The sequence below is a fragment of the Macaca thibetana genome, chromosome 7 (genome assembly GCF_024542745.1).
Source record: "Macaca thibetana thibetana isolate TM-01 chromosome 7, ASM2454274v1, whole genome shotgun sequence".
NCBI classification, from domain to species: Eukaryota; Metazoa; Chordata; class Mammalia; order Primates; family Cercopithecidae; genus Macaca; species Macaca thibetana.
In genome coordinates this window covers 45,008,706-45,025,715 of record NC_065584.1, presented here as the reverse complement: position 1 = coordinate 45,025,715, position 17,010 = coordinate 45,008,706, and the positions used below count along the sequence as shown (strand labels likewise).

At 37.6% G+C, this 17,010-nt stretch overlaps 1 protein-coding gene across 1 annotated transcript in view; it reads right to left on the bottom strand.

Annotated features, from left to right (window-relative positions):
• KCNH5 (potassium voltage-gated channel subfamily H member 5) overlaps positions 1-17,010 on the bottom strand; it is a 344,305-nt gene that overhangs the window by 66,024 nt on the left and 261,271 nt on the right. The window contains exon 10 of the mRNA XM_050795870.1: positions 15,983-16,179. Coding sequence (XP_050651827.1) covers positions 15,983-16,179 — 197 coding nt within the window. The remainder of the gene's footprint in view (positions 1-15,982; positions 16,180-17,010) is intronic.

The window sequence follows — 17,010 nt, the reverse complement described above, 5'->3', positions numbered from 1 at the left end:
CTTTGAAAGAATAAATAAGACTAACAGATCTCTAGCTATTCTAACAAAAAAAGTGCAGGGAAGTTTCAAATAAACACATCAGAAGTAACAAAGGAGACATTAACATTGACCCCACAGTATAAAAAAACACTCATAGGCTATTACAAACACTTTCATGCATACAAACTAGAAAATTTAGAAGAAATTGATAAATTTCGAGAAACATGCAACCTCCCAAAATTAAACCAGGAATACATTGAAACACTGAACAGACCAATAACAAGTTCAAAATTGAATAAGTAATAAAAAGCCCACCAATAAACAGCAGCACTGGACCAGACAGATTCATACCCAAATTCTACCAGACATATAAAGAAAAGCTGGTACCAACACAATTCCAAAAAACTGAGGGGGAGGAACTCCTCCCTAACTCATTCTATGAGGTTAGCATCATTCTGATACCAAAACTTGGCAGAAACAGAACAAATAATGAAAACTTCAGGCCAACATTCCTGATGAACAGAGATGCAATAATCCTCAACAAAATACTAGCAAACCAAAACCAGCAGCACATCAAAAAGCTAATCCATCATAATCAAGCCTTCGTTCCTGGGATGCAAGATTGTTTAAACACATGCAAATCAATAAATGTGATTCATTACATAAGCAGAACTAAAAATAAAAACTACATGACCATCTCAATAGACACAGAAAAGACTTCAGATAAAATTAAACATATTTTCATGTTAAAAACCCTCAACAAACCAGACACTGAAGGAAAATACCCCAAAATAATAAGAGCCACTTATGACAAACCCACAGCCAACGTCATACTGAATAGGCAAAATCTAGAAGCATTTGGCTTGAGAACCAGAACAAGACAAGGATGCCTACTCTCACCACTCCTATTCATCATAGCACGAGGGGAAGTTCTAGCCAGAGCAATCAGGCAAAAGAAAGAAATAAAAGGCATCCAAACAGGGAGAGGAAGTCAAACTATCTCTCTTCATAGATTATATGATTTTATACTTAGAAATGCTATAATATCTGCCCAAACTCTCCTAAAACTGATCAACCACTTCAGCAAAGTTTTGGGATACAGAATCAATGTAAAAAAAACCAGTAGCATTTCTATATACCAACAATGTCCAACCTGAGAGCCAAATCAAGAATGCAATCCCACTGACAATAGGCACACACAAACAAATAAAGTACCCAGAAATACAGCTAACCAGGGAGGCGAAAGACCTCAACAGCAAGTATTATAAAACACTGTTGAAAGAAATCAGAAATCATACAAGCAAATGGAAAAACATTCTACATTCACGGATAGGAAAAATCAATATTGTTAAAATAACTATACTGTCCAAGGGGATTTATAGATTCAATGCTATTTCCATCAAACTTCCAAAGACATTTTTCATAGAATTAGAAAAAACTATTCTAAAATTTATATGGAACCAAAAAAAGAGGCTAAATAGCCAAAATAATTCTAAGCACAAAGAATAAAGCTGGAGGAATTGCACTACCTGACTTCAAACTATACTATGAGGCTACAATAATCAAAGCAGCACTGTATTGGTACAAAAATGGACACATAGACCAACAGAACAAGTTAGATAACCCAGTTATAAATCCACACACGTACAACCATATGAACTTTGAGAAAGTTGACAAAAACAAGCAATAGGGAAAGGACTCCCTATTCAATAAACAGTGCTGAGATAACTCATTAGCCATATGCAGATGAAAACCGGACCCCCGCCTTTTATCATGTGCAAAAATCAACTCAAGGTGGATTAAAGAATTAAATGTAAACCCTAAAACTATAAAATCCCTAGATGAAAACCTAGGAAACACCATTCTGGACACAGGTCCTGGCAAAGATTTCATGATGAAGACTCCAAAAGCAATTGCAATAAAAACAAAAATTGACCAATGGGACCTGATTAAACTAAAGAGTCTCAGCACAACAAAAGAAACTATCAACAGAGTAAACAGACAATGTACATAATGAGAGAAAAGTTTTAAAAACTATGAATCTGACGAAAGACTAATATCCAGAATCTAAAAGGAACTTACACAAATTAACAACCAAAAAACAAACAACCCCATTAAAAAATGGGCAAAGAAAATTTAAGACCTCAAACTATGAAAATACTACAAGAAAATACTGGGTAAAATCTCCAGGGCATTGGTCTGGGCAAAAATTTCTTGAGCAATACCCCACAAGCACAGGCAACCAAAGCAAAAATGAACAACTGGGATCACATCAAGTCAAAAAGCTTCTGCACAGCAAAGGATACAACTGACAAAGTAAAGAGACAACTCACAGAATGGGAGAAAATATTTGCAAACTACTCATCTGTCATGGAATTAATGACCAGAATATATAAGGAGCTCAAATAACTCTAAATAGCTGAAAGAAATATCTAATAATCCAATCAAAAATGGGCAAAATATTTGAAAAGACATTTTTCAAAATAAGATAGACAAATGGAAATCAGACATATGAAAAGGTGCCAATATCACTTTGAGCAAATAAAAACCACAATGAGATATCACCCCAGGTAAAATGGCTTATATTCAAAAGACAAGCAATAGCAAATGCTGACAAGGATGTGGAGAAAAGGAGCATGTTGAGCACTGTGGGTGAGAATGTAAATTAGTACAACCACTATGGATAACAAATTTGTAGGTTCCTCAAAAAACTAAAAACAGAGCTACCATATCATCCAGCAATCCCACTGCTGGGTATATACCCAAAAGGAAGGAAATCAGTATATGAAAGAGATGTCTGCACTCCCATGTTTTTTGCAGCACTGTTTACAATAGCTAAGAATTGGAAGCATCGTAAGCATTCATCAATAGATGAATGGAAAAAGAAACTGTGGTATGTATGCACACCGGAGTACTGTTCAGCCATGGTAAAGAATGAGATCCTGTCATTTGCAAAACCATGGTTGGAATTGGAGATCATTATGTTAAGTGAAGTAAACCAGGCACAGAAAGACAAACTTGACATGCTCTCATTTATTTCTGGGATCTAAAAAGTCAAAACAATTGAACTCATGATTATATAGAAGGATGGTGAACAGAGACTGGGATGGGTGGTAGGGCCTGGGTGGGGGTTCTTGGGGATGGTTAATGGGTACGAAAAAGTAGAAAGAAATAAGACCTAGTATTTGATCGCACAAGGTGACTATAGTCAATAATAACTTAATTGTCCATTTTAAAATAACTAAAAGAGTGTAACTGGATTGTTTATAACACAAAGGATAAATACTTGAGGGGATGAATACCCCATTCTCCATGGTATGATTATTTCACATTGCATGTCTATATCAAAACGTCTCATGCACCCCATAAATACATACACCTACTATGTACCCACAAAAAATTAAAAACATACAAATATTTTTTAAATGAGCAAAGGACATGAACAGACACTTTTGAAAAGAAGACATACATGCAGCCAGCAAGCATACGTAAAAATGCTCAACATCAATCATCATTACAGAAATGCAAATCAAAACTACAATGAGATACCATCTCACACCAGTCAGAATGGCTATTATTAAAAAGTCAAAAAACAACAGATTCTGTTGAGGTTGCAGAGAAAAGGGAGCACATATATGTTGTTGGTAGGAATGTAAATTAGTTCACCTATTGTGGAAAGCAGTTTGGAGATTTGTCAAAAAACTTAAAACAGAACTGCCATTTGACCCAGCAATCCCGTTATTAAGTATATATCCAAAGGAATAGATATCTTTCTACCATAAAGACACATACATGCATATTTTCACTGCAACACTACTCACAATAGCAAAGACATGTAATCAACCTAAATGCTTATCAGTGGTAGACTAGATAAGGAAAATGTGGTATATACACACATTAGAATACTACACAGCCACAAAAAAAAAGTCATGTTCTTTGCAGTAATGCAGATGCAGCTGGAGGCTATTACCCTAAGTGAATTAATGCAGAAACAGAAAATCAAATACTGTATATTTTCACTTATAAGTAGGAACTCAATATTGAGTACACGTGGACAATAAGAAGGGAACAATAGACACCAGAACCTACTGGAGGGTGGAGGAGGAGGATTGTAAAACTAGCTGTCATGTACTATGTTTATTACCTGGGTAACATAATAATCTGTACACCAAAGTCCCATTACATGCAATTTTCCCATGTAACAAACCTGTACATGTACCCCCGCACCTAAAATAAAAGACAATAAGAAAAACAAAATATGATATGTATACACACAATGGAATACCATTCAGCCATTATAAAGAATAAAATAATGTCTTTTGCAGCAACACAGATGGAACCGAAGGCCATTATCCTAAGTGAAACAATGCAGAAACAGAAAGTCAAATACCACAGGTTCTCACTTATAACTCGTAGCTAAGTAATGTGTGTACATGAACCTAGAGTGTGGCATGATAGACGTTAGAGACTTGGGAGGGTGCCAGGGTAGGAGGGGGGTGAGGGATGAGAAATTACTTAATTATCACAATGTATATTACTCAGGTCATGGTTACACTAAAAACCCAGACTTTACCACTCAGCCATATACTCATGTAACAAAACTGCACTCGAACCCCTTAAATTTATACAAATTTTAAAATAAAGTAAAAACAAAGAAAAAGTAAAACAAGACCTAAGTAGTTAGGATAAGAAAATTTGCATGTATTCTAAGTTTAAATCAATGCCAAAAGGCATTAAGGAAGAAAATAATACACACACTTCAGTCTTAACATTAATAAGAACCCTTGCTTTCTAATTCAAAAAGAGTATTTTCCTTTAAATGAAAATGATGTGATAGAGCACATCTTTTATTAATCATATCAAATATTAATTGCTGAGAATTCATAAGTAGTAGACATTTTAGAAACAAACAGTCTAGCGTCCAGCTAAGATGCCTCTAGAGATACATTATGGTGAGGCAGGACTCAGACCTAAAATAAAAACAAATGTCTCAAATAGATTGTTGAATAGACATTTGCAAGAAAAATAATTTGTAAAATGTCTTTTTACATTACATTGCTTAAATACTTTTCTATCTATTAAAGGCTTATTTATTTTCTTCTTGTTTACTACTAAAATATGTATTTTCTTGCAATAAAAATAAACTCTGGTTTTAAAAAGAAGAGCTGGCAAGAAACCAGACAGTATAATCTATGGTTCAAAATGTTGGTAAATTACTGAATCCAGCCCCAACTTTGAATCTTGTGAAACTGTCCTGAAATAACTGCTTTGGAGGCATATTCAAGAGCAAGAGATCTGTGAACCTCTGTCCTGGTGACTAAATGTGGAAAAGTTTTTATTCCGTCTGGAAGCAGACCAACAGAGAGCCCTAAATAGAAGCAGCTTAAGGGCTTAAAAGACTCCATAATTAGGTCTCTGCTTCATCTAAATGCACATGACAAACTTCAGAAATTGTTGAAGGTCTGCCTCTTTCTATCCCCATCAGTGGAATGTGAGCCAGCGTGGAGTTGAAAAACGGAGGTTGCAGGCTCAGAACAGTTATCACCTGTATGGCCATGAGCGAATCACCTCACCTCCCTTAACTCACTTGTCTTACAGTGTTGATTTCAAGCTCAAACGCCATCATGCCTGTGGTGTGTAAACTGCGAAGTGACAAGCAACGTCATTTTGGAAGTGAAATTTCTACAAACCATAACATGTAAGCAGAGCTATTGCCAGCAGAGCCAGTGGGTCAGAGTGAATCTGCAGTCCTGATGATCAACTGAGGTAATGAGAGTTATAAGTAGACTCTGCTCAGATTAAAATGTGGCACGCAGGGTTTTCAGAGCAATCGTTTTCTCTTCAAAGTCCGTCAGAATGGGAATAAGGCACTACCTTGACAATCACAGCCCCTGGCATCGGGTGATCTCAATTCACTCTACAGTGATATCAAAATTGCTGCACTACTCTGAATGCACTAGACAAGCTGCTGCAGGACTGTGCAGAATTTGCAGACACAAATGGTTAGAAACAGCAGCTGGGAGTTAACTCTAATCGTGATTTAACACCAATTAATAATGGTAATTTTCGTAATCCTATTACATAGGGCTTATTGCCAAAGTTATCAAAGATATTGTGTGTTTTAGATAACGGTGATTATTCTGGTCAGTGATGATAAAAACTGCTGGGCAGCATGACAGATTAACATTTCAGTTATTCATTTAATTATATAGCAGACTCTATTCTGGCCATTGACAATAAAATATTACAGAAAATACCTACTGTATGGAGTTCATTGTTCAGTTGAAAAATAGAAATGTAAATAAGAAACCAAAGTACCATAACCAGTGTTATGAGAGAAGTAAACATAGATACTACATACTATTTGAGAGTTTTGTGGAAACCATATTATCTTTTGTTCCAAGTATGGACAATATTTTAGTAATGTCTTTTCCACAGGATCAAGAATGATGGATTTGTTGAACAAATGGGTTCTACTATTTTGTTTAGCTAATATACCATTGTGGGGAAGGTGGGTGAAGAAAACAAAGTAGTTGGAATACCCATTGCCATTCATAGAGCATTTCTTCAAAGATACCTGTATTGCTACTGAAATACATGCAATCTGCGACACATGTACACCAAGCAAATACGTTAGTCCTGTTTGATATCCAATTCCAGTATGTTTTTCATCCACAAAAGATGATTGCCACTGACATGCTTCATTGTTCACAGAAAAAAATGACATTCTGTGCTGCTGCTGCTTATTATTCACCATAATAAGAACGTTTTCTGGAAAGAAAAGCATTATTGAGTTCTGAGCCTGTGCTAATGCCAGAGTGAACCCAAACCACTATTTCTTACCACTGGAACATCAAAATACAGGATTGCGACTATGCTTCTCCATAACATTGCCAGCTGGCTTCAGTTGATCTCTACTCAAGAACAGTGCCATCTGTAGAAAAGGACAGTGGCTTTTTAGGGTGAAAGGGAATCTACATGTACCTCTATGTTCTGGTTTTCCATTTGACAATTTGAACTGATCATGCCTGGGGACATTTGTCTAAGTTTAAATAGCAATCCTTCTTAAATCACTGTAGGAGGGCGAGAACATTTTGCTGGTATTGATAATTATGCACTGCCCCAAAGTTATAAAAATCAGCACTGAATGCTGCTGCTGCTGCTGCACATCCATCCCCAGGAATGTTACACTCCAGCTGTAAGTTTTGATTTTAACATATTTTCAAAGTCATTTCTTCATATTTCACTTAAATATAAAACTTCATTGTTATAGACTGAAGATTTATCTCTCCCACCCGCAAATTCATATGGGGAAGCCTTAACATCTAGTAGGGCTGCATTTGGAGACAAGGCTTCTGAAAAAGTCATCAAGGTTACATGAGGTCATAATGATGAGGCTCTGATCCGATAGGACTTGGGTCTTTATAAGAAGAGACTTGAGAGCTCTCTCACTCTCTACAATCACAGCCACTGCAGGGATGCCGTGTGAGCACACGGTGAGAAGGTGGCCAGTGGCAACCCACGGAGAGAGACGTCCCCAGACACCATCCCTACTGCTCTTTGATTTTGGACTATCTAACCTCCAGAACTGTGAGAAAATAAATTTCTGTTGTTGAAACTACTCAGTCTATGGTATTTTGTGATAGTAAGCCAAGCAGACTAATACAAGGGTTAAAGAAATATTGGCAAGAGGTCCCAGATTAACCTGTGCATAGAGATGTTTAATAAAAATGAGTCTAGGCCAGGCATGGTGGCTTACGTCTGTAATCCCAGAACTTTGGGAGGCCGAGGCAGGCAGATCACAAGGTCAGGAGACCAAGACCATATTGGCTAAAACGGTGAAACCCCGTCTCTGTTAAAAAAAACACAAAAAATTAGCCAGGTGTGGTGGCGGGAGCCTGTAGTCCCAGCTACTCGGGAGGCTGAGGCAGGAGAATGGCATGAACCCGGGAGGCAGAGCTTACAGTGAGCTGAGATTGCACCACTGCACTCCAGCCTGGGTGACAGAGCGAGCCTCTGCCTCAAAAAAGAGTCTAAACTAGAAACTATGGAGCTAAAGGAAGATGAGTCTCTGAAGCCACAATGGAAGCACTTCTTTGAGACCACAAGTAAAGTATGTCAGTTTGACATCACTTTTATCAACATCCAGTGGGCTCCACTCCATGACAACAGCAAAGGTATTAGAACTCTAGAGCCATTTGCTTAGAAGCTTTAATTACACCAGTGACAAAATAAGCAGAGTCGTGGAGTGAAAAGACAATACTTCTCTGGCCATGACCACTCAATCTGAAACCACAAGAGGGTTTATACCCACCGATATAACATAAGACATGGTATTTAAAAGGGAAACCCACTCAATTATATAATTTTAGCCTGTATTAACATTGTTCAATCTTAGTGATTTTTTTCTTTTTCAAAATTCAGTTTACATTCTATTTTTTTGCATTTTTGGAATTGGCTGCATAGTAATCTTTTGTTTGTTTTCAGCCCTAATAACAACAACAACAAAAAAAAAACACATTCTCTACTTCCTAGCAAACAAGTCTCAGATTTTTCCAGTTCTATATGAAAATATTCAATTTTGTATTTTCTTTTTCTCCTTCCCTTCCTTTTTTTGATTAACTAATATTTTTAGTATATATATTTAGTACACATTTGGTGGTAAGCTTGTCAATATTTTTTGTAACTTCTAATATAAAAGTATTAACATCTTTTAAAAAATAACTTAAAACACAAAAGTGAAAAAGTAGCAGCCGGGCCCTGTGGCTCACGCCTGTAATCCCAGTATTTCAAGAAGCTGAGGTGGGCAGATCACCTGAGGTCAGGAGTTTGAGACCAGCCTGGCCAATATGGTGAAACCCTGTCTCTACTAAAAATACAAAAATTAGCCAGGCGTGGTGATGTGCACCTGTAATCCCAGCTACTCAGGAGGCTGAGGCAGGAGAATTGCTTGAACCTGGGAGGTGGAGGTTGCAGTGAGCCGAGATCGTGCCACTGCACTCCAGCCTGGGAGACAGAGCGAGACTTCACCCCCCCATCAAAAAAAAAAAAAAAAAGTAGCAGTTTTTTTAATGTGAGAATTTTTATCTTTCTATGTATTTATACTAACCAGTACAGCAGTATTGACATATTAACAAAGAGTATCTCAGAATGCAGTATTATCAGCAAGACAATATTACTGTATTCAGTAACACTTCTCAAACAATACTCATATGAAAGTTAAATGCTTTCACTAAAATGAGATATTTTACTATGCAGGTGACAGATATGCTGTGGCCACACCAGACATATTGGTTCATGCCCACATTGAGAGTCCTGTCCATTGACTCTGAACACTGCTTATTGCTTGTCTTGTTTTGGCTTCACTATTAGTTTTATCCTGAACCACAATATGAAAAACTAAAATTAATCTATGAATCACATGCAAATTCATGCCACATATTATCCTTCTCTATTAAAAATGAACACAATCAAGTGTTGGATCTTACTGACAATCTTCTTTGAAATGCTTTTATTCTAGGTTAAATAATAGAAATATTACCAGCATGAGATTCCAAGGACTAGATTCCGGTCTCAGCTCTACTGCTAACTAGCTAAGTGAACTTAGGTAATCACTTAATTTCCTGGGTCTGGATTTCTCTCATCTTTAAAGAAAATAAAATGAACTTGGTGATATACAAGACCCTTCCTTATTCTAGAATATTCCTCTATTTGAAATGAAATCCTAACTCCAGTGTCCTTGTCACCTCCTGGAATCCTTCCCTGTGTCTTCCCCTTGGATAAACTGAATTCATCTCCTTTATGTCCCCTGTGTACTGAGAATAACCCTCTCGTAGCACTTATCTAACTCATGATCTCTCACTAGACCGGAGCCTCCTGGAGAGCAGGCACCTGGCCTTTTGTGTCCACAACCCCATGGTTATGGGATAGGGGCTAGATGGATGCATGGCTATATGGTGAGCCAGCCAATACTTTCTGTGCCGCACTTCAACAAAGTGTCTCACGAGAAGACGTACAGAAACAGCAAATAAAATTCTTCTCTCATCCTATTTAAATAGTCAATCTGGAGGAAAATATGTTCTTGCTATCTTGAAAGTGAAGAAAATATTCAGAAATAATTTAAAATCTCAGGCATGCTTATTGTAGCCAGCAGTGTTCATGTAACATATATTTTAAGTTCCAAGGAAATGAAATTCGCTTGACTGCCTTATGGACAAATATACCACTTATTTTTAAACGGTTCATTCTCTTTTACTCATAAAACATACTGTCTGTAGGTTTCAGCATCTTTTATGGAAAAAGAAGGTTACAACAAAATTACGAATATATCTGCTGATTTGAGGACCTTTGAGGACACAGATTTCCTATCAACCTTTATATATGGTGCATTGGTGGTCCTCAAGTCCGTGCCAAGGTCGGACAATCCACTAGGCAGATTCATAGAATTCTGCATATCATCATATTCATGGCTATGAGAGCATAAGATACAAGGAAAATTTAGCGAAGGGAAAAGGGGCATGGGCAAAGTCTGGGGGAAGCCAGGCACAAGCAAGAGCCTCACAGGGAAGTTCATTAAGGACTTGGTGCTTCTGGTTTTGTACTGGAGATGGTCACAAAGGCATCTTCTGCCTGACATATGCCAAAATTCCACACTTTAGGAAGGAAAGTTGATATTCAGCATCAATCCACCTTGTTAGAATAGACAGTTAAGGCACAGAGAGTTACTCATCAGTTAGTGGCAAGAGTCCCCCTGAAATCAAGTTCACAAGAGCCAGCTTTACAAGCAAGTCTTTCAAAGGACAATAGTCATATCTGCTAGGTTAATTCTTTTTTACACAAATGGTAAAAATCATCGTGCAACAAATAGGCAAAATGAGAAGAAGTGTAATATTAATTTTAAAAGTCTAATAAGCCTTTAAAATGTAGGTGTCACCTGTGTTACCTTTTTATGTGTGTGTCAAAGAAGGTGTGTTGCTTACCTTCTTTGATGTATACCTAAGAGCTGGTCATCAATTTAACGAATACCATTTTGTCATTCCAGGAGTTGGCATCTTGAATTGGTTAAATAAATACAAACATAAAGTAAGCAAATGAGTCAATTTTCCTCTGCTTCTCTCTCATCCCTTTTCTGAATATGTTTAAACTTATTGGAAACTATGGAATTGTGTTCTTATTATTGAAAAATAACCCAATCGGTCTTTTTGCTCAGTTCAGTTTAGCTTTTGACTCTCACACATGGGATCTTAATCTCCAGTAGTCTGGTGGAGCCTGTGTACCTCTCCTCAATAGAATTGCTTTAAATGCACAAAATAAAATACACAAGATTGCAAAGGAAACACATATTGAAATCCTGTCATCAAAATATTTTCCAACAATTTACAGTACAGTAATCTATGTGCTTCTGTCTAGCAGCAGGTCTAATAACTGTCATAATTGTTAAATAGTAATGAGAATAAATGGCATTTCAAGATATCTTCAGCACATATTATATATGAAAATACCCATTAATATAATTGCTTTTGGTACTTCCAATAACACTGTAGTTGTCTAGCAACCTTTCCAATTAAAGGAAAAGCTAAATGTCAGTTAGAAAATAGATAAAATTTTTTTCATCAAAATGTACAGGCCCCAGGTAAAAATCTCAGGTTTCTAGACCCATGAGACCAGGAGTTCATTAACTGATTCCACTTAGATCATGAGCTGTTGGACCAACAGCAAGCAGACTTATTTTGTTTGACCACAGAATTTTAAAAACAAATCAAATTATTACCAAACAAATGTGTTTTCCCATAAAAATGTGCTTCTGACCTCTTGGAGAAAAAAAAAATATGAGGACTAAGCAGCACTAGCCCAGCATCCCCACAAGGCAATGTCCTACCAGACTGAGTAACAGCTGTCCCGTTCACATGTGAAATGAACTCTCCATTTGCACAGTAACTATAAATCCTTCATTACTCTTTCATGTTATCTGCCTGCTTTATGTAGCTACTTCTTACTGATATTTGTGGCATTTTCCATCTCATAACCCTCTGAATAGGCAGCAAGTAGAAAATACTTGCTTTCTAATAAAGGTGGGGAGATTCTATTTATATGCCCACTGTTGTCCCCATTTAACTTCTTCCAGTCCTCTTTTTTCAACAATTAACACACTTAAGTCCCCTGGGCAGTCACCTGATTGTAAATAAAGTAATTGAAACACAATCTTGCTCATTTCTTTATGTATTATCTACAGCTTTGCTATTGACTAAGTTTTACCCCCTCAAAATTCATCTGTGGAAGCTCTTATCCCCAATGTGATGGTATTTGGAGATGGAGCCTTTGGGAGGTAATCAGGTTTAGAAGAGGTCATAAAGTTAGGGCCAGTGCGGTGGCTCACATCTGTAATCCCAGCACTTTGGGAGGCTGAGGCAGGCGGATCACGAGGTCAGGGGTTCAAGACCAGCCTGACCAACATGGTGAAACCCTGTCTCTACTGAAAACACAAAAATTAGCCAGGCGTGGTGGCAGGTGCCTGTAATCCCAGCTACTCAGGAGGCTGAGGCAGGTGAATCGCTTGAACCTGGGAGGCAGATGTTGCAGTGAGTCAAGATCACGGCACTGCACTCCAGCCTGGGTGACAGAGCGAGGCTCCATCTCAAAAACAAAAAAAGTTGGGGCCCTCATGAGGGACTTGGTGCCCTTATAAGATACCAATGAGCTTGCTTCCTCCCCCCGTTATCTCTCCACCTCCCCTTCTCTCTCTTATGTGGGAACACAGTGAGAATTTGGGTATTTGCAAGCCGGGAAGAGAACCCCCACCAGGGAACCAAATTGGCCAGTGATTTGATCATACACTTCCCAGCCTCCAGAACTGTGAGAAATAAATTCTTTCTGCTTAAGGCACCCAATCTATCATATTTTGTTATGGTGGCCCAAGCTAAGACAGCTGCTTTCATACTACAGTGGAAAAGTTGAGTGGTTGAGATTGGCCCACAAATTCAAAATTATTTACTATCTGGTCCTTGACAGAAAAAGTTTGCCAGCCCGTGCTGTAGTTGTTTGATGGAATTACTAGTTATAGCTCTAGAATTTTTACATAGAGGGGCTTAAGGATGGGTAGGAGGGGCTATATTTGCACAGTAAGCATCTTATTTTTCCTTAATGAAGATGAAGGCAAGCAGCTAAAGAAGGCTCACTTCCCTCCTTATTGCAGCCATGGAAAGCCATACGCTATACAAACCTCTCCTCTGAGCCACTGGATACACCTGTGTGGCCAGAACTGTACCACACCATGGCTGACAACTTGGATTCAAAATCTGCTCCCTTACTTAGCAGGAACACATCCTTAATCAATGGCTATGATAGCTATGAGATATCAATAGCATACTAAAGACATAGTTTTGGTTATAGAACTCACAACGAATGTCCATTGCGATAATTTTTATAATAATAGCAATAAGAACAAAATGTTTTCATTAATAGATCAATTGGAATAAAGTGAATAAGTGAAAAAGAAACTATAAATTGCTGACAGCGTTTCTGTGGAATATTGTGGAAAAGAAAATATCAGCGACTTTGACAAGCTAAAACAACATGGTAGTTTAAAAAATACAGGTTTTAGAATCATAGAGATGAATGCAAATGCAGGCCCTGACTCCTGAGTTATCTGGCAACTAGCTGTTCCAATCTCAGAACCTTAATCTCTTCATGGGTGAAATGGAGATTATACTGCTCTGTTTGTGGGTTGTTGATGTTTAACAAGATATTATAAGTAAACTATGTTGAAGTGCCTGGCTATTTACAATATGTTCTCAGATGGTAGCTACTATTACTAATCATGAGATAATATTTCTCACCACTTATTTTTTTCATGAGAATATTGTTTTTCAGAAAATAAAGTGACACTGAATGACACCCTTTTCCCACTATTTGCCAAGTTATTGAGACAACGCATCAAGAGCAGAAAGGCTACAATTATAAAAACTGACACCAGTTATAACAGGAAACAGGTTGTGAGGGAAGAAAGCCACCTGATGTTACTCAGCAAACTGGCACCCATGGAGACACGCACAGTGTGTCTGGGCCCCGTTACAAAAACCAACAACAGTTTTCTGTCTCTAGCTTCTCTTCCTATCAGAAGTAGCCACACCTGTGTGTACTCAGCTGTCACAACCAATGAGTGTGTGTGTGTGTGTGTGTGTGTGTGTGTGTAAGAGAAAGAGAGGTGACAGATATTTTCCACTGGTGATCTGTTTTCATTGTCCCTCCTTGGCAACTTGCATTGCAAAGGTATCAGTTGGTTATTTGATATTAATCCCTCTGGGCCTGAGTTTTCTCATGTGATTTGAAGGACAAAATAGCTGCCCATTTTCTTTCACAGGAATATTATAAACATCAAGTCCTGAGAAATGTACAGATGTTGGACAGGAGTTTTCAGTAATCTTGCAGTATTTAAGAATACAGTCTTCCCTCGGTATATGAGGGAGACTGGTTCCAGGATCCCCTCACATACCCAGATCCTCACATACTGAAGTCCTGCTGTCCACCCTGTGGAACCCATATACAGGAAAAGTCAGCTCTTGGTATACGCACAAATACTGGTATAATACAAATACTGTATTTTTCATCTGCATTTGGTCAAAAAAGATTGGCGTGTAAGTGGACCCTTGTTGTTCAAATCTGTGTTATTCAAGGACCAACCATACCACAAAAGTCAACTACCTAACAGGTTGCCTTGTTGAAGGGAAATTTGTCATTGCAGAAGGCAGAGCATAGACCAAAGGAGACATTCCTGCTTAATACTGAAAGAGACTCTGAGCTCCCTAACACGTAAGTAAGAAACTTCCACATTTAGTTAATATTTAGCATCCCTCTTCCACATTCATCTGCCTTCACTTTCAACTATTTGTGTTTGACATAATATTCATATTTAACTATAGATCTATTGAGCATAGGTACCTGTACTTAAGTCTGTATGTTCTCTACAGCTATTTAATTTTGTCTCACAGGTTCTGGACGCTCCATCTATTTGATAACAAAAGTATGAACTGAAAATGATGTTCAAGTATAGATCAAATAAATGTGATACAGCCAGGACAAACACTACTCCTGCTAGTCTCATCCTTTCTTGGAACCCTAAGTAGGAATTACATTGACTTAATTACATTCATTTCTACATTGCTACAGTATAGACATTAATTTTTCCCTTTGCTTGATTTCTTCCCTCCCTGTTAACTACACAGAAGGTTTCCTTTAAGCAGGTTATGGAAAGGAATGACTGTTATTTCAAAATATTTCACCACCGACAGGCGATCATTTTAGATAAAAATCACTTAAGTGCAGTTATCCAAACAAGTATTTCATTCTTGGCAATAAAAAAGCCCTACCCAATGCCCAATGACCTAGAAACCAGAAGTAGGAGATTTCTTCATGCAAATTAAATTTGTGTCACACTCATCAGTTAAAAAGTGGCAATGAAGGTTAAATGTGCAGCAGCAGTGTAACATAAAGGATTCCTATCCATATTTGTAGGATGTGTCAATGTGGCTAATTAATTTTTGAGATAGCGTTCTTTGAAAGAGTAAACTTTGTGAATTAATTATGAAATGAGAAGTGCCTAAAGAGAGCTGAGAATGTAAAATAGGCACCCAGCTTGATTAACTTTACCAGCTTTTAAAATACCCATTTAATAAGGTAAAAGACACTGGAATTGATTTTATGGCAGTGTTATAAACTCCAAGAACCAACGACATCATAGGAGAGTTCACAGCTTGTTTCTCTTCAAGTCTGTTTTTCATTTTGTATATTAAATGGTAAAGATTCAAGTCTTTACTCATAGAAACAGGGTGTTTTTTCCCTTAAAAAGTTAACAAAATATAAATAAAGGGAAGGAAAATTATGCCACTTTACATTGATGGGAATTTAGTGCTGCAAAACAAAGTATCTTTTCTACTCTTCAGCTAATAGAGCTGAATTAATTAATACTCTGGACACTAATAAGAAAAAGCAGACCCAGACAACATACCCGTTTCCTCAGATTGCAAGTAAGAGTGAGATTCCTTGAGAAGGAGTTTGCAAAAGCTGTATAAAAGTCCAGGACTTTGAGCAAGGCTTCCCGCTTGATGATGTGTAGGTCACAGTACGTCAGTGCTCGGACGTTCGCACATGCATGGGCAAGGGTGGTTTCCTTCCAGAATATGTCTCCGAATACATCACCCTTCCCTAGAAAACAGTATAAGATACATATTCAAGTATCTACCGCTGTTCTTATTGTAATCACTCTTGTTATTCAGTTTCATATACAGTATTGACCTTCTAGCATAATTTAGAGCTGAGGGTATAACCGCATCTATAAACACATAACAATATACAATGCTTTCATATAATATGGAACATCACCCTGAATTCAGTTATTGATGAAAATCTGGAGTGACATGAAAAAATGGATCCAACAGAGAAGCCAAACACCTCATTTTAACAAATAATTTCATTATTTTCTGCCACCTTAACTTTTCCTATTTTGACTAGAAGGAGCAAAGGTGACTACTTAGTTTCATCCTTGCCTTCTGGTAAAGATAATAAAATGCAACACAGAAGGATCTGCTGTAAATAAATCTAGGGCTGATCCAACGTATATTAAAAACACATTATTTAGTAACTATGAATTGTGCCCTAAGCTGATTAAAACTTGTCACAACTTAGTTCCCCAAGAATGCCCTTCCCTCTCTACCTAGCCAACCTTATACAGGTTCTCAGAGTCCAGCCCAAGAGCTCCCCATCCACAATGACAAAGCTGAAGGACCCAGCTTGAGTAAAACATGGAGACTCAAATGTGTTATCCCATGAACAGTTCTATAAAAAGTGCTACACTATCATCAAATGTAGACGGCTTTTAAACATTCTAGAAATCGCACAGAAATCACCTATTCACTTCAGAGCACTACCCACTGGTGGCCTGAACTCAACCATTTATCATTTGAAATCAAGTACTTAGTTGCCCAAATAAAAAGAACGAGAAAGAGTCTAAGGTTAAAGATCCCAAAGGCCTTTCTG